This window comes from Argopecten irradians, chromosome 4 (assembly GCF_041381155.1).
Source record: "Argopecten irradians isolate NY chromosome 4, Ai_NY, whole genome shotgun sequence".
In the NCBI taxonomy this organism is placed as follows: domain Eukaryota; kingdom Metazoa; phylum Mollusca; class Bivalvia; order Pectinida; family Pectinidae; genus Argopecten; species Argopecten irradians.
This window is the reverse complement of record NC_091137.1, coordinates 33,710,194-33,729,630: the sequence shown is the minus strand read 5'-3', so window position 1 is coordinate 33,729,630 and position 19,437 is coordinate 33,710,194. Positions and strand designations below refer to the sequence as shown.

Sequence of the window (19,437 nt, the reverse complement as noted above, 5' to 3'; positions counted from 1 at the left end):
AGTATCAATTTCTAAACCTAGGAAACATAACACAGTGCAAGGGCCTAACGTCTTTTCCTCAGCAATAGGGACTCTCAGGTTTTCACAAGAAGCTAAGAAACATTCCAATAATCCTTACATTGGGTGGAAGCAGCTTTACCTCCAAAAAAGAAATCATCAAGATAATGTAATACAGATCGTTTTCCTGATTTATTTTTAACTATCCATTCTAACGCACTTGAAAATTTCTCAAATAAGCTGCAAGATAATGAACATCCCATCGGTAAGCATTTATCAAAATAATAATAACCCTGCAGCTTAAATCCCAATAAATCAGAGTCTTGTGGAGATATTGGCAGTAACCTAAAAGCTGATTTGATATCGGATTTTGCTAATAAAGCCCCTTGACCTAAATTTTGGACCAATTCAATCGCCGCATCAAATTTGGTATACTGAACAGAACACAAATCCAGAATTAACCGAATTATCTTCAGGATGTGACAAGTGGTAAATTAAACGAAACTCCCCCGGTGTACTCTTTGGAATCAGACCCAAAGGAGAAAGTCTCAAATTTGGTAAAGGTCTTTCCTTAAATGGACCGGCAACCCTTCCAAGATCCACCTCTTTTTGAACTTTTTAAGGGCCATATTGACATTCTGTCTGACTGAACCTAAATTTAAACAATCAGTATCCTCCCTAATACCCTGATAATGCAAAGGAAATACGTCTGAAAAACCGTCAACAAGCTCCTGTGTGATTTGATGGTTTGGGTAATCAAGCAATTCCTATTTTAATTTCTCACTATTTATTGGGGTTTTTCCCAGACTGGACACTGCCATGGGTTTTTTTCCTTGACTGGAACTTGCATCTGAGGGCCGAAAAGACGTAGTGCACTGCAATGCACTATGGTCAGCAGCACAAATACTGCAAACATGAGTGCACCTGCAGTTACTATACGTACATTTACCCCTATTGAAGCCAAAGCAAGGTGATGGTTTGGAATGTTTCCCACCCTACTCCTTGTTACCTCCCTTGACCACATTGTTCTTCCCCATTCCACCGGCTTGAGGGGTCATTACCCGGAGCCAAAGGTTTGAATTAATTTGGTTCCATGCTAAACCAGGAGATTGATTAAGACGAGCCCTAAATTGCTCATCATACACTCGCCAACCCCCGGCACACCCTGACAAGCTGCCCCACGTATTCTTTTACATACTGCAAAAGTTCCTGCTCCTTAGCGGGGAATCTTTCCAAATAAATGGACATATAAATGTGGAAAGCATCTGTTCATTTCTCCACATTTGGTATTTTCTCTTTACAAGTAGGGGGCGGGTCTCTATCATCCCACAGGACCCGGCAACCATCGGCGCACTAGTCCAAAAGTCATTCAATTCTGAGTAGCCCTTTAAAAGAAGGGCCAAATTTATATACTCGTGACCCCAGATTTTTTGTTTTATAGCCCGGGGCACATGGTCACCGATGGAGTCGGACTCCAGGGGGATGATTTCGATCTCGGGGGTAGTGCTATTATTGGTACCATTATCATGTACATTAAATAACATCTGCGGTTCGGGCTCTATGCCCATACCTGTGATCCCATCCTCCACTTGTACCTCCTCTAGCTCTACTACTGGTACCTCTGGCAGCTGACCACGTGGAGTCTCCCTCCGGGTCTCGCCAGCGGCGGTCTCCGTCCTTTTTGGGAGGGGAACTGCTCGCCTTCCCCCCTTTCTTTTCTCTGGGGGCGGAGACAAAGCCACCCCGGGACCTCGCCGCTTCCTAATTCCAAGACCTCTTGGCATACTTATGAAATCCGTACAGTACAATTAAAATTCTCTGCAAACATGTGCCTCTTATTTGCTAACCTGTCGATGACCAGATGTTAACATGCTGGGATAACATTCTATACAATGCTTTTCTATGCAAAGCGAATAACTCTAAATTATTGACTACTGTCAAAGGGGGGTAACTCCTGTGACCTTACGTATGACACATACTGAACTTCTATAATGGCTTCAATAACTTTGATTACCGTACACGTCTGTAATCAGTATTAAGGATGTTTCAATTACTTGTGGAAATCCAGAGTATCCAATTGAAACCCCCCTCCCCGTGTCAGGAATCTTTAGTCCCTGTGTCAAATCGCCCCAAGTGTGAAATTTGTAACGTTCTAGAGTACTATTTAACGTTTTAACTTATAACAATTATAATATGCATTATGTGAACTTTACGACCACAATCACCTGCTACATGGTCATACTGGTACATCATACCAATCCTAAAATATTGAGACCTTGTGAATATTTAGACGTAATGATCCATGTGACCTACGTTGAAAGGCCAATATCTTTTATTTTAAAAAAAATATGTTACTTTCTCCAACATGCTACCTTCATAAGATTTCTGGTCAAATTAGTTGTCGAGAAGTCGTTTAGTCATTATGGAAATGGATAAAGATATAGTAAGGCATTTGTTAACGTTAAGGAGCGTTGATGAAACTGGGGCCTGCTTGATCACATGCCATGATTGCTTATCTGTGATAATTATTCAACTGTGTATTTTCAGGCTGATGCTTTACTGGTAGGAGCTGAATTGCTATTCAAGGCGGCTTTTGGAAGTTTGGAGAAAAACAAAGAATAGCAAATAATTAGATCTTTACAAAAGAAAACAATAGTCCTTGACACATGTTTCAGAGGAAAATCTTGTGAAAAACATAAAATGTTTCTTCCATATGCTATTTCGTTTCAGTGTTATTGATAGGATTGAAAAAAGTACATTTGCTCATTTAATCATATATATACTAACACAACAGTTATTCTGTTTATTACTAGAGTGCACCAGTATAATCAAACATGAAATAAACTTTTAGATGAACTCGTTTCTTTTCTTGGACACAAATAATGTCTTCCTGGGACATGAAGGGATAATTAAGGTGGTAGTATTCCGACCAGACAACAATCATGTTGCTATTAGTATTGCTTTGTTTATCGTTACTACTTACAGCGTTTGTTGTAGCATATATGTTTTATTTCGAAATCAAAATTTTGTTTGGGATATTTAGGAAGAAAATAGTGAAAGAACATTTAGGTAAATATAAATAACATTATCATGTGTTTGTTTTGTTTGACGATACAGATGCAGATTTTATAAGATTTGTAATGGATTATCTCCTCCGAATACTAGATTCATCACACTATACGACGTACGTTCCTTGTAAAGATATGTCGATATGCAGCCTTAGTGAAGAAGAGATTGCTGGAACATTTTAATGAATATTGTCTGTAAAGTACTGTGAAGAATCGCCAATATGATGGAATTTATTTCAGCCTTCAAATATCGCAAATCTATTGAGATAATAAACATTGACAATTTAAGGACACAGGACACGAGCATGAGGGATGTGAAAGCGTCTTTAGGACTACGAAGGTTCATATCCTTAACGACAAGATAAGAAATATTCAAACAATCAATTTAATCTCACGGAAAACCACTATCAACCTCACGGCAATAGGACAGAGAAAAGAGTATGTAAGAATTATTAGAAAAAAATACATTTGAATAAAATCTCCATCAATGTTAAATCGGACGGTGGCCTAAAATGTTTTATTATAAGGCAGAAAATTGGAATTGAATTAAATTAAATACTTACCCATTCACTTTTGAATAAAATTACTAAAAAATTTTCGTAACATATTGACTTGTTTACAATTGAGTTTTGTAATCAATTCTCGTTTTATACATGTATATTAATACCATACTAATAATAGTGAATACATTAATTGTTTTAAGTTAATTAATAGATAACTATGTTTTGAATTACTAATGTGTCGGAGCAGGTGTTATCTTCTCCTTTTCTGACAAGAGTAGGTGCATTATGGGGCGATATAAGACCCAGTCGAAAGCCAATAATCAAACAATAATAATCGATATTTTGTGTTGTCCCATTAATCACATTCGGGATCATAGAGTTTTATTTTGGTTCCAAAAGGTAATAAGTTTAACCTTAATCTATCTGGCACGCCACTACACCAGATGTGAAACAGATTCTTCTAAATGTCTACCTTCGATATATCATATCATAAAATTATATTCTTGTGATGGATGAGCTATGTTTTTCGTAGATACGACGTAATATCTAAAATACAAAATCGGGTTGTATTCTTTGTGGTGATGTATTATATCTTATAGTATCATGTCATTTACTCGCTAAACAATATTATATTGTATATCAACCCTGGTTACACAGTGATATTAAGTATTTGATTCGAACACAATTGTATACCAAAGGAAATGTAAAGTAAGTAACAGTATTAATAAAACTGAATTGTTGATAAATCTAAGATTTAATTTGTATAAAGGGATGCACTACTATAAATAGCTATTAATAAATTTTTGCCTATATCAGTTGTCTTTGTTTTTATTTCCAATATGTTCATTTACTGATAAAAATGGTTTCTAAGATTTAGTATAGAACCAATCATCATTATATCAAGAAAAAGGGATGGAATTACACACTAGAAGCGGTTTTTGAAACATTAGAAAGTACAGAACTATAGCAAAATAAAAACTTTTAAAAAGAAAAAGAACACCTAACCAGTAAAGAAGAAGCTACTGTAGAAACACTTTGACCAATCAATTGTAATCAAACATAGAAGGAGAATAGTTTCTATGAATATTGAGTATTTTGAAGCTGGAGTTATTAACAGCAAGTTTTTACTCAAAACTGGGTGAGATCGAAAATAAGAATTACTTAATACCGCTGATCTAGAAACCAACATATCTGTGAAAGAAAGGGACATTTACACATGTTTTTATTTCAAAGAAAGACCTTTTTGTGGTCTGCCAAAGATTCACAAATAAATGAAAAGAAATAAAGGAGGTAATACAGCAACAACGCACAGCATACGAATCCTGCCCAAACATTACCCTACCAAGTATCATCTCATAACCAGTAAGTGTTTTGTCCACGGTGAATTTGAGTTCTTGAACAATTTACCAGAAAAAAATGTAGATAATACCACAAAATAAGTAGAACTTTATGTAGTAATTTTAAATACGAGTATAACATGAACTAGGATTAAAAGCTTTGAAATACTGGAGAGATAGATATCAATGAAGAATGCACAACCTTTTTTTCAAAATAATTCATTGAAGGCAATGAAATATGTTTAAACTAAACTAAACTGACGTGTACATTGTTTAATGTATACGGGTTACATAAAACGAAAGAAGAAGCACTAAATATATGAAATTCCTAGGTATAAGAAGCCTAGGTGGTCTGTGTCCATGGGTATTCATATTCATGTATACCAAACACTAAAACCGAAACCTTCAGACATATGTTTCCACCTATAATACGTAACGTAAAAGGAAAACACCAGAAATAAATCTGTGAAAATTCCAGGTATCGTACATAAATAGATGTAAATAAATTTAACTGGAATCCATCTCTAACAAAGGTACATTACGTGTCTTTTTTTATTCTGTGTACTGAGATTTACAGGTGAGTTTGTGTGATAGCGTAGTGTGAATTTGATTACTGATAAAGATTCTAGATAACTATACGTAGACATCTTGGTATAGAGATATAGATTTGACAATCACAATATTACCTATGTCTATGTTCTCACACATTATATATATGTGGATTTAAGCCTATGACTAATATATCAACATCGTAACTAAAACTTGATTACAAACACACTTTACTGTTCTTAAGAAATTAATCAGCTTATCAGTTATTGTTTTCCTGACATCATCTTGTATATCTACATATAATTACCTCGTACTGGTGAAAACTATGATTACATTTATGAATAAGGTCACATGTACGACTACGTGTGTTTTCCGGAAACCATCCCTCAATACATGTACTATTTTATGTAAAATGAAACACCCGGAAAAAATCTGTGAAAATTTCAGGTATCATACATAAATAGATATAAATAAAATTACCTTGAATCCATCTCTAACAAAGGTATATTGCGTCTTTTCCAATCTGTCTACTGCGATTTACAGGTGAGTTTGTGTGATAGTGTGGTGTGAATGTGATTACTGATAAAGATTCTGTATATTTATAAATATGCATCTTGGTATAGATATATAGATCTCCAACAATCACAATATCACCTCTGTCTATGTTCTCACACATGATATTGTTTTGTGACTAGAGTGTTTATATGCGGATTTAAGCCTATGGCTGATATAGACATATCTAATCTTTATTGTAATTTATGTGCAAAAGGTGTATTTTTCTGAATTATTTTATTAATATTCATATACAAAATACTGCTAAAGGCAAAATATCTTCAGATAAAGGACTATGTATGGTTTGCACCACCTTTGGCTACCCCAAAAATTAAACTAAACTGACGTGTACATAGTTTCATCTATACGGGTTACATTAAACGAAAGATAGATGAAGCAATAAGTATATAAAATATCCAGGTATAACAGATGGCTTGTGCTCATGAATAATTATATTCAAGTATGTCAACCACTTAAACCGAAACCCTCCTTCATTACTACGAAACGTGAAAGGAAACACCAGAAAAAATGTGTGAAAATTCCAGATATCATACATAAATAGATGTAAAAAATTTTTTACCTGGAATCCATCTCTAACAAAGGTATATATGTCTTTTTTATTCTGTGTACTGAGATATACAGGTGAGTTTGTGTGATAGCGTAGTGTGAATTTGATTACTGATAAAGATTCTAGATAACTATACGTAGACATCTTGGTATAGAGATATAGATTTGACAATCACAATATTACCTATGTCTATGTTCTCACACATTATATATATGTGGATTTCAAGCCTATGACTAATATATCAACATCGTAACTAAAACTTGATCACAAACACACTTTACTGTTCTTCAGAAATTAATCAGATTATCAGTTATTGTTTTCCTGACATCATCTTGTATATCTACATACCCTAATTACCTCGTACTGGTGAAAACTATGATTACATTTATGTGATTACTGATAAAGATTCTGTATATTTATAAATATGCATCTTGGTATAGATATATAGATCTCCAACAATCACAATATCACCTCTGTCTATGTTCTGCCACATGATATTGTTTTGTGACTAGAGTGTTTATATGCGGATTTAAGCCTATGGCTGATATAGACATATCTAATCTTTATAATATAATTTATGTGCAAAAGTTGTATTTTTCTGAATTATTTTCTTAATATTCATATACAAAATACTGCTAAAGGCAAAATATCTTCAGATAAAGGACTATTATGGTTTGCACCCCTTTTCTCTACCCCAAAAATAAACTAAACTGACGTGTACATAGTTTCATCTATACGGGTTACATTAAACGAAAGATAGATGAAGCAATAAGTATATAAAATATCCAGGTATAACAGATGGCTTGTGCTCATGAATAATGATATTCAAGTATGCCAACCACTTAAACCGAAACCCCCTTTCATTACTACGTAACGTGAAAGGAAACACCAGAAAAAATGTGTGAAAATTCCAGATATCACACATAAATAGATGTAAAAAAAAATACCTGGAATCCATCTCTAACAAAGGTATATATGTCTTTTTTATTCTGTGTACTGAGATATACAGGTGAGTTTGTGTGATAGCGTAGTGTGAATTTGATTACTGATAAAGATTCTAGATAACTATACGTAGACATCTTGGTATAGAGATATAGATTTGACAATCACAATATTACCTATGTCTATGTTCTCACACATTATATATATGTGGATTTAAGCCTATGACTAATATATCAACATCGTAACTAAAACTTGATTACAAACACACTTTACTGTTCTTAGAAATTAATCAGCTTATCAGTTATTGTTTTCCTGACATCATCTTGTATATCTACATATAATTACCTCGTACTGGTGAAAACTATGATTACATTTATGAATAAGGTCACATGTACGACTACGTGTGTTTTCCGGAAACCATCCCTCAATACATGTACTATCTTATGTAAAATGAAACACCCGCAAAAAATCTGTGAAAATTTCAGGTATCATACATAAATAGATATAAATAAAATTACCTTGAATCCATCTCTAACAAAGGTATATTGCGTCTTTTCCATTTTGTCTACTGCGATTTACAGGTGAGTTTGTGTGATAGTGTGGTGTGAATGTGATTACTGATAAAGATTCTGTATATTTATAAATATCTCCAACCAACAATCACAATATCACCTCTGTCTATGTTCTGCCAAATGATATTGTTTTGTGACTAGAGTGTTTATATGCGGATTTAAGCCTATGGCTGATATAGACATATCTAATCTTTATTGTAATTTATGTGCAAAAGTTGTATTTTTCTGAATTATTTTCTTAATATTCATATACAAAATACTGCTAAAGGCAAAATATCTTCAGATAAAGGACTATTATGGTTTGCACCCCTTTTCTCTACCCCAAAAATAAACTAAACTGACGTGTACATAGTTTCATCTATACGGGTTACATTAAACGAAAGATAGATGAAGCAATAAATATATGAAATATCCAGGTATAACAGATGGCTTGTGCTCATGAATAATGATATTCAAGTATGCCAACCACTTAAACCGAAACCCTCCTTCATTACTACGTAACGTGAAAGGAAACACCAGAAAAAATGTGTGAAAATTCCAGATATCATACATAAATAGATGTAAAAAAATTTTTACCTGGAATCCATCTCTAACAAAAGTATATATGTCTTTTTTTATTCTGTGTACTGAGATATACAGGTGAGTTTGTGTGATAGCGTAGTGTGAATTTGATTACTGATAAAGATTCTAGATAACTATACGTAGACATCTTGGTATAGAGATATAGATTTGACAATCACAATATTACCTATGTCTATGTTCTCACACATTATATATATGTGGATTTAAGCCTATGACTAATATATCAACATCGTAACTAAAACTTGATTACAAACACACTTTACTGTTCTTTAGAAATTAATCAGCTTATCAGTTATTGTTTTCCTGACATCATCTTGTATATCTACATATAATTACCTCGTACTGGTGAAAACTTTGATTACATTTATGAATAAGGTCACATGTACGACTACGTGTGTTTTCCGGAAACCATCCCTCAATACATGTACTATCTTATGTAAAATGAAACACCCGGAAAAAATCTGTGAAAATTTCAGGTATCATACATAAATAGATATAAATAAAATTACCTGGAATCCATCTCTAACAAAGGTATATTGCGTCTTTTCCATTCTGTCTACTGCGATTTACAGGTGAGTTTGTGTGATAGTGTGGTGGTGTGAATGTGATTACTGATAAAGATTCTGTATATTTATAAATATGCATCTTGGTATAGATATATAGATCTCCAACAATCACAATATCACCTCTGTCTATGTTCTGCCACATGATATTGTTTTGTGACTAGAGTGTTTATATGCGGATTTAAGCCTATGGCTGATATAGACATATCTAATCTTTATTGTAATTTATGTGCAAAAGTTGTATTTTTCTGAATTATTTTCTTAATATTCATACACAAAATACTGCTAAAGGCAAAATATCTTCAGATAAAGGACTATTATGGTTTGCACCCCTTTTCTCTACCCCAAAAATAAACTAAACTGACGTGTACATAGTTTCATCTATACGGGTTACATTAAACGAAAGATAGATGAAGCAATAAGTATATAAAATATCCAGGTATAACAGATGGCTTGTGCTCATGAATAATGATATTCAAGTATGCCAACCACTTAAACCGAAACCCTCCTTCATTACTACGTAACGTGAAAGGAAACACCAGAAAAAATGTGTGAAAATTCCAGATATCACACATAAATAGATGTAAAAAAAAATACCTGGAATCCATCTCTAACAAAGGTATATATGTCTTTTTTATTCTGTGTACTGAGATATACAGGTGAGTTTGTGTGATAGTGTAGTGTGAATTTGATTACTGATAAAGATTCTAGATAATTATACGTAGACATCTTGGTATAGAGATATAGATTTGACAATCACAGTATCACCTAGTATGTCTATGTTCTCACACATTATATATATGTGGATTTAAGCCTATGACTAATATATCAACATCGTAACTAAAACTTGATTACAAACACACTTTACTGTTCTTTAGAAATTAATCAGCTTATCAGTTATTGTTTTCCTGACATCATCTTGTATATCTACATATAATTAGCTCCTACTGGTGAAAACTTTGCATGCAGGTTTATACATCCTGGTGTAACTCAATATAATCGTGATCGGATTGCAAAGTTTTCGCGCTTTTATTATTATCAGCACAACGGACGAGGTTCAAATCTTGAGCAGTTATGAATAGGGTCACATGTAAGATTACGTGTGTTTTCCGGATTATCTGCTTTCCTTTATTTAAGACCGATTATATGCCTCCATTCGGATGAACAAGAACAATTGATATAGACTTATTTAACCTTTATTGTAATTTATGTAAAAAAGATTTATTTTTCTGATTTATCTATTCAAATACTGATAAAGGAAAAATATCTTCAGATAAAGGATTATGTATGGTTTGAACTCATTTTGGCTTTCCCAAAAATTAAACTAAACTGACGTGTACATAGTTACATCTATACGTGTTACATCAATCGAAAGACGAAGCAATAAATATATGAAATCTACAGGTACAACAGGTGGTCTGTGCCCATGGATACGTATATATAAGTATGTCAAACACTTAAACCGAAACCCTCCTCTTATACTACGTAACGAAAAAGGAAAATACCAGAAAAAAAATCTGTGAACATTCACTAAAGGTCGTAAACTACACGTAGACATAAACGTAGACGTAAGCCAACTTGCGTTTTATTTATGTATATCTTAGTTGTGTTTCACTAAAGGTCGTGATTATGGACGTAAACATGGAACTTAATAAAGACGTAGAATGTATATTACGACTGGAACTCTTTCAGAAGGTGATAAATAACTCTATAGTTACAATAAATTGAGTCTGCGCATTACAAACTTCCGTTTCGGTGTTGTAATTCAAGGTATCATACATAAATAGATATAAATAGATCAACACTGAATTCATCTCTAACAAAGGTATATTACATGTCTTTTTTATTCTGTGTACTGCGATTTACAGGTGAGTTTGTGTGATAGTGTGGTGTGAATGTGATTACTGATAAAGAGTCAGGGATATTATAAATACCCACCTTGGTTTAGAGATACAGATCTCTGATAAACACATTATCACCTATATCTATGTTCTCACACATGATACCATTGTTTTTGTGACTAGACTGTCTAAGTAAGGATTGAAGCCTTTGACTAATATATCAACATCGTAACTAAAACTTGATCACAAACACACTTTACTGTTTTTCAGAAATTAATCAGATTATCAGTTTTTTGTCTGACAGAGAGACGTATTACACGTTTACATCCTCATGATTGTCAGAGTTTTCCATGCAGGTTTATACTTCCTGGTGTAACTCAGTATAATACTATAACTCAGATTACAGAGTTTACGATTTTCATCAAGACGGACGAGGTTCAAATCATGAACATGTATTGCGTTGATCAATTTTTGTTTTCAATTTGTTAAAATAAAATAAAACTAATAAGTTTATCTTACTTAGCGGAATAAGTTTTACAAAATGTCATTAAGACACATTAGTACATCACGTGACAGAATACTGGATTATGATTGGCTACACACATGGGTACTATTTGCAATAGTGCCCGGGCAAGCGGCTTGACGTGCTTCTATTACGATGACATGAAAAACAGTCTCATGTCTGGGTGATGTACTAAACCCATTATGGCCTGGTTGAGAGGGCACTATTGCCTCATAATATTGTCTCATGATGGGATAATGCCCTCGCCTTCGGCTCGGGCACTATTCCATCCCTCGACAATACTATGAGGCAATAGTGCCCTCTCAACCAGGCCATAATACACAACATATACCTTATACAGGTACACAATGCACTTGTATTGGAAAAAGCCAACATGTGAAAATAGATACGTTTGCTTATTACAATTGTCTACCCGCCTCTAAGTGCCAAAGTTGTAATTCTTATTCCGATTCCCCTGCTCATTGAAGGCAATGAAAAATGTTTAAACTAAACTGACGTGTACATAGTTTCATCTACACGGTTACATCGAACGAAAGAAGAAGCAATAAATATATGAAATTTCCAGATAATTCATATACGCCACACACTTAAACCATATACGCCACACACTTAAACCGAAGCTCTGAGACATATATTTCCTGTTTTAATACGCAAATAAAAGGAAAACATCAAAAATAAACATGTGAAAATTTCAGGTATTATATATAAATATATGTAAAGTATTTACCTGGAATCCATACCTTTAACAAAAGTGTGTCACTTTTAAGTTAATGTATAACACTGCCTGTTTTATTCTGTGTACTGAGCACATCTATTGGATATGAAATTCATTTCACTCGAATTAATTATGTTTTAAAAGTTACAAAAAACACGAGCTTTAGCGGAGGAAATAAATTCCATAACCAATGGATACGAGTCGTGTGACCAATCTCTCCCAGAGTGTCGTGTGACCTGTATCTGCTTGCTTTGTATGCAAAATAGGCGTACTGATATGACCCACATTGTGAAAAAGCTAATTAATATTCAAAAACATATTTTCATAATATTTTATTATTATTAAATTCGTTTTATAAATAACATCGTTATTTGTTTAAATTGAGATAAACTTACGTCTTTGAACCATAATGAGCCATTGTCATTAAATTCAAAACAAAATCAATCGCGGACTATAGATGCGCGCAAACGAAGTGCACTAGCTATAGGTCAAAGTTCAATTTCTCCACCAATCAAAACACTGGAAGGTGTTATTTCACTAGTGAAATATCAATATATTTATCCAGCACCCAGTACATTAATACAATGACCTAAGAGTGGACTAACACGACGTATTGTGGTAAAAATACATTTCTCACACATTGTATCATTGTGTTTGTGAGTGTTTAAGTAAGGATTACGTGACTCAGTATAAAAATGATCGGATGACAGCGTTCTTAGGTTTATTATTTTCAGCAAGACGGACGAGGGTCAAATCTTGAATAATTATGAATGGGGTCGCCTATATGACTAGTGTGTTTTGCCGGATACTCCGCTTTCCTTCGATTTTAAGACCGATCATATGTTTCTTTTTCGGACGAACAAGAATAATTAATATTCATTTATTTAACCTTGGTTATAATGGTTGTGAAAAATACTTTTTCTGTAATTATTTTTATCAAAATTGTTATACAAAGTACTGGTAAAGGCTAAATATCAAATTCCACCTGAAAAGACGTGTTGATGAGGTCAATTCAACTCGAAGATACATTTGTATCTCAAATTCATGTCAAATTATCGACCCTGAGTTGATTTTTCTATTTTTTTCTTATTTATAATGAATTGAAAATGCCTACGCCCCTGCACAATAAATGTGAACTTAAATATACTGAACTGTTTCCTAAATAATTAATTTTGTTTCCTTTTTCGCTAAATTGTCTGATATTTCAATTAATTACAGTAGTAAATTTCTCCCAATCTTTTTTACAGAAATTGATATTCAGAATGTTTAATTCCGTGGTGCCATATGACGTTCATAATGCTAAAGTCCTGCAGGAGCTAAATATTGGTGATATGGTGGAGTTTCCGAGAGGATTTTACACACACTGGGGTGTTTATATAGGTGTTTTTCAAGGTATAAACTGACTGCATTAAAGTATATAGATAAATATTTAGATTTTTTTTATATTTTCCATAACTTCAAAAAATCTAATTCAATTTTATCTCGGGAATAGTATTTGGGGGACGCTTTTTTTCCATGAAATCATTGCGGTGTCATTTTATTACGTATAATATAAATGATATTGATAATAATTTTTTCAGCAAATGAAAATGCACGTTACGAGCAAGATTGAATTATTTCTTATAGTGTTTCCTTTGAATTAACAGATATCTAGATGAATCTTATAATCTAGAATACATGTGTATTGAACGAAAGAGGTGAAATCATTGTGCTATTGACTCTAAAGAAATGTTATTTAGTGTGGTGCTGTTTTCAGGAATATACTATAAGACTCTTTGATTTAAACATATTTTATTTGCACAATTTATACATTGAAGGATAGGATATTCTATCGGACAGTCACAAAACGTTATAAAACCGTAGGACTGGCGAGGGTTTCACAATATTTTGTGATCCCGAGGGTAGAATATCCCTGTCCTTCATATCCACGTATGAAAAAGTATTTTGCTCTCATACCTCGACGTTTTATTGCAATTTCACTACTAAGATTATAAGCAATTTTGAAATAGATTCGAAAAAAAACGCGACTGCAAGTCAATTCTCCACACATGAATATTACGTGATATTTTTTTACGCAAATCCCATTGTTTGTATCTTTTATGGTAAACCGAGCCTAGTTTCTGAAAAAAATGTACATAATAAATTGAAATTATGTTGACGCTGTGACGTCACAGGGCTTTATTACATATGTAGCCATGCAAAACAGCCTCAGCCAGTATTACACCTGTAGGTATGAGTGAAAATATTTTCTTTACCTTTGCAGGCAATCCGAAAATTGCCCACCTTGCCGGACGTGATATTGATGTTATCAACGGAGCTTCCAACTCGACAATTGTTTACACAATCGGTGGGAAGATGTACAATAAGGCTTATGTGCAAATTGACGACTTTTGGGATGTAGTGAAAGGTTGTTATGCAAAGAAGAATAATGACAAGGACATGATATTAAGGTATTCAACTTAACTTAGTTTGTTTTTATGTAAATTAGTAAGTAAGTATATAATGTGTCGACTTGTGTTATGCCGTCATAACAAATGTCACGATAGTGTTTGTCATTAATAAACTCATTAGCAAACAAATAGCGTAACGTCAGTATGACGACCAATAACATGCTTTATCAATTCACAGTGAAACGCTTGTTATAATCGTTTCTAACCTGATTTTAATAATTCTCAATAAATAAGGTTTTAAACCAGTTATTATTGTATGTAGTCAGTATTACTTAATTGCGAATTACTTCATACTTTTTGAGCCATTCGGAAAACGTAAAAAATGAAACACAAAGCGTGGCAGTATCCCTGCACTCCACTTTGGGTATCAAAACCTAAATGTGGTAACAAATCAAATATGCAAAATAAAATGTCGTCGATAACATTAACTTAATATAGTGTTGGGAAGTTGAAATGAACGATTTTGAAGTTGTAAAGTCCGATGAAATAACCATCATTAATTGACATTTCTGCTCTACACCTTAACCATCTTTCCGTTTAAGTTCCTAAATTACACAACAATAAGTTTTCGCGATTCATGACACTAACACTAATCTCCTCCTACTTCCAAAATGTACTTTTGAATGTCTAGGTCGTTGTTAATGTGGTTCAAATTGTCTTGTTTATTATTGATATACATGTATCATTTTAATTGAACCCGGTTGGGAATTCTTTAATTTTTTAGTCCTCTCCCAGCAGATAAGATAGTAGAGATGGCAATGGCAAGTATCGGACAGATAGGCTATGATGTTCTGGTGAACAACTGTGAACATTTTGCAGCCTTTCTTAGATATGGGAAAAGTTTGTCTCATCAGGTAAGTTTTTAATAGTTGGCGTGCTTGACTGGTGAGGTTATGGTAGTTACAATATGGTGTTATGTCCCCACGTTTACAGGATATTGTATGATTGGTGGGTGGGTAGGGGAAATCCGGAATGTAGTGCGTCTACCTGCTCCCTAGATCTTACCGTCATCATTTCTCATAAAGTAAGTGTGGTAATGTAACAAACTTAAATACTGCTCCAGTCACAATTATAATAAATAAAAGAGTCGCCTGATAGGTAAAACGTTTCTAGAAAACGTTTCTAGTTTTTAAAATAACACATTTTTCAGCTTCCGCCCTCCGCTATTTTCATACTAATTGGAAAGTTAAATAAATAATAAAACTCAAGCCTTTCTGCCTTCACAGGCATCTTCGGGCGGATTCATTGTCAATACATATATTTATGTATTCTTCCAGTTGGAAAATTATAGTTGTACTGTCAAAACGTACATACATCGTATCTATCGCAGCAGTATGTAAACTTTGACTTTAAACATATTTTATGAAACAAACTTGAAAAAAGGATCTGGCACAAGTTATAACAACTTATGAAGCCATCTCCTTACAAAGTTACATAGACAGATGACAACATAGACTGGAAACTTACATTGGCATCAAAAACGGTAACTTACATTTACATACAGATATTTATATATACATTTATGAAGTAAACATGTTAAAATCTTCCGCTGGATCTAATGAAACAATAATAAATCAAGAGATAATGGGACATGTACAGTGTATATCTAAATTATCTAAAGATTCAATTAGATATGTGCGAGAAGCTACGTATCTTTGACACTAACAAAAGTAGTGATAGGTATTCTCACAATAGTAACCGCAACTTAGCAGATTGAGTGTGTGGACAGGTAAGCGTGGTAGAGGTCGTGATCATATCAGGTCTCTGGGCCTCTTCGATATTAAAAAGAAACCGTTTGCCTTAGCCTTAATAATCTATGTGGCCTTCGTTGAAAGGCCAAGGTAATTTATTTAAACAGCTTTGGTGATTTACTCTAACATGCTACCTTCATCAGATCTCTTGGCAAATTAGTTTTCGAGAAGTCATTAGTCGTTTTGAAACAATATATAGGGAAATATATAATAGGCAAATCCAGACGTTTCCATATGGTTAAATTCGCAAATCCTAGACATACCTACATACTACCAGGCATTATGGCAATAGCTTGATAGTAAACAGAAGAGGTGTGATCCTTCCCTGACCAACATATCAGCGGCCCTAAGTAGCAGCCTGCTCGGGTTGGTGGTGTCACATTCACATGTATTACAGCTGAGTTAGATCGGCCGATTAGGAAACAATCATCTGTCTTTTCAATAAATTTTGTGACTTCATCTAATGCGAATTACTTCAAAAACAAACACTACTGTAAATGATTTCTCACGTTTTTAATGTTTATAGGCCTAAGTTACCAAACTATCCGATGGAAACCACAAACTTTGCAATGTCCGCTATGTTGGGAAATCTCTGAAAATCTGAAAATAGATTTCTTATTGTAAATCTAAGAACAGAAGATCTAAGAAATCTCTATAGGTATCTATTCAATTAAATTTGTATTTTTATAATAAATTATATTATTATTTTCATGGTTACAAATAGTCACAAATTAATAAAATTTATTTTACAATCACTTTTCCTATACAAATACATTATGTTACGGACAAGTTATTAACAACTTATAATAGAAAACTAATTAAGTTAAGTATATTGTATATTGACTAATAAGATAAATACTACATTTCTATATTTATAAATTAAATCAACAGGCATTTCTAGCATTGCGGCAGGCTTCTAACTAATGCTTATATGTCCGTCTAATAGACCTGGGTAATTCGCAGACATGGTTTCACCTGGCTGGCGCCAGGTGAAGCTTGCACGTACAAGGACAGGGCCATGCAGGTTCAAAGTGACACTCTCAACCAATACATTCGCTCGCCTCTCATACGTTATAAGAACAACTTCCATAGATTTACATGTACAGGGTATAACGTGACATAGGGACATGCTTATTCAGACAAAGCACAGTATCTAAAACATCTAATTTATAACATAGAAATATAAATAATGTATGGTGAATTTAAGGACATCAGGAATTTGTTAAAGTTAATGAGCGTTGATGAAACTGAAGCCTGCTCGATCACATGCCATGCTTATACATTTACATTTTGTATTTTCAGGCTAATATTGGCATAGCATCTTTTGTAGCAGTAGGACTAGCAGCAGTAGCAGCACCCCTTGCAATGTACTTTGCGAAGAAGCAGTAGCAATACCCCTTGGAATTTGCATGGCGAAGGTTGAGAAAAAGAATAACTGAATAGATCTTGACAAAAGAAAAGAATTAGTTGTTGCATTATATTTCAGATGAACTTCTTACAACGGACTAAAATGTATCTAAAATCTTCTATCATAGCGTTTTAGTAGGATTGATCATATGAGAGGGAAAATGCTATTTGCAATTTTAGTAATGTAAACGGCATACGTAATATATTTTTTATATTCTGATTTCTGAAGAATTTCGTTTATTTTTTTGCATTTTATTTTAAGGCATACCCTTATTACAAAAAGCACATAAAATCATATGTCACCAAGTTAATTTCTTTCCAGGGTTGCTTAAACAAGTTTAACAATTTGATTCTTTTGTAAAGTCAAATTCTGTATTAAACAAAATTTTGGAAGCATCTGCTACATTTTGTTGTATATAATATGATCTAACTGCGAAACCTTTTTCATGAAATACACATTTTGCGCATGTTCTGCCATTATTTACCAGCAAGTCAGCAGATAAAGTACGCGCCAACAGAAAAAAAAGGTTAGTCACGATGCATACGATCAAGTCATTTCAACAGCTTCAAAGCAATGATTTAAAGGCATAAAAACATCACACGCCAAATAACTAAATGCCAGGAAAACGACATTTGAGTCGAAAGAAACAGTGAAATGAACTATGAACTTATGTGATTAAAGCGTATACAGGTGATGCAGCTGTATGAATCCCACTAACTTTATGCTTTAATCAAAAGGTGTATGGAATCTGCTTTTTTTCTGAAAAAAATAAGTAAAAGTTACAGAAACGTAGTCACTAAAACACAAGTTCAACAATTTGGATTAATGAACAATATATACTTCTCGTACAAGACGATATCTAGTATCCGTACACAAATAAAGTTGACCTTCTTAACAACCCGTACAGTTGATGTCAACTATATCCATGGATTATTTACAAACTAAGTAAGCTGTGATCGTGGTGATGGACTGTATCGGTTACAGAGACATCGATTTGATTCCCTTGTAAGTAACATACGGAAACTTCCGCACGTTTTGTCACGATGTAAAGATGACGAAAGAAAATGTTGAAGTTGAACTTTGGAATTTAATGATGATAACTTTGACTTGACGGATGGCTATTCTGGAGTATCCAGAATACAGCCGTTGTGTTCCGTACAAAGTCGGAGACCTAACTGCTTTACAAATAAAATATTTCATGCTTAAATAATGTACATACAATAAAATTACAGAATTATGATTGACAGATATCGCTCATTGGCAGATTAATCAGCCGTGGTCAGTGTCCTTTAGGCAATTAGGATGGCCGTGACATTAATCCGGTTACGTAATAGAATGGAACTTAAAATCTTTCAGAAAAGGTATCAAAGTAAATTGCCAGAGGATATACACAGTTATCACACATAAGGATTTTATCTCAAATGTCACAAACGTAAATATGATCAAGAATATAACCTTAGGAATGTCAAATTACACACAATAGTATTAACTGATAATTGATGTTAAAATTTAGCAA

At 33.6% G+C, this 19,437-nt stretch overlaps 1 protein-coding gene and 1 pseudogene across 2 annotated transcripts; one reads left to right on the top strand and one right to left on the bottom strand.

Moving 5' to 3' along the window:
• Positions 1 to 496: 496 nt before the first annotated feature.
• LOC138321385 (uncharacterized) lies at positions 497 to 2,489 on the bottom strand (annotated as a pseudogene).
• Positions 2,490 to 5,405: 2,916 nt separating this feature from the next.
• LOC138321384 (phospholipase A and acyltransferase 2-like) lies at positions 5,406 to 18,316 on the top strand. Of its 2 annotated transcripts, none has more exons than XM_069265042.1 (5): positions 5,406 to 5,482; positions 13,560 to 13,704; positions 14,576 to 14,762; positions 15,487 to 15,616; positions 17,816 to 18,316. In XM_069265042.1, the coding sequence occupies exons 2-5, from the start codon at positions 13,575 to 13,577 to the stop codon at positions 17,900 to 17,902; spliced, it is 534 nt and encodes a 177-aa protein (XP_069121143.1). In that variant the 5' UTR covers positions 5,406 to 5,482; positions 13,560 to 13,574; the 3' UTR covers positions 17,903 to 18,316. The 2 variants fall into 2 exon arrangements, with proteins under 2 accessions (XP_069121143.1, XP_069121142.1); XM_069265041.1 differs by lacking the exon at positions 5,406 to 5,482 and adding an exon at positions 9,114 to 9,242.
• The last annotated feature ends 1,121 nt before the right edge of the window (positions 18,317 to 19,437 follow it).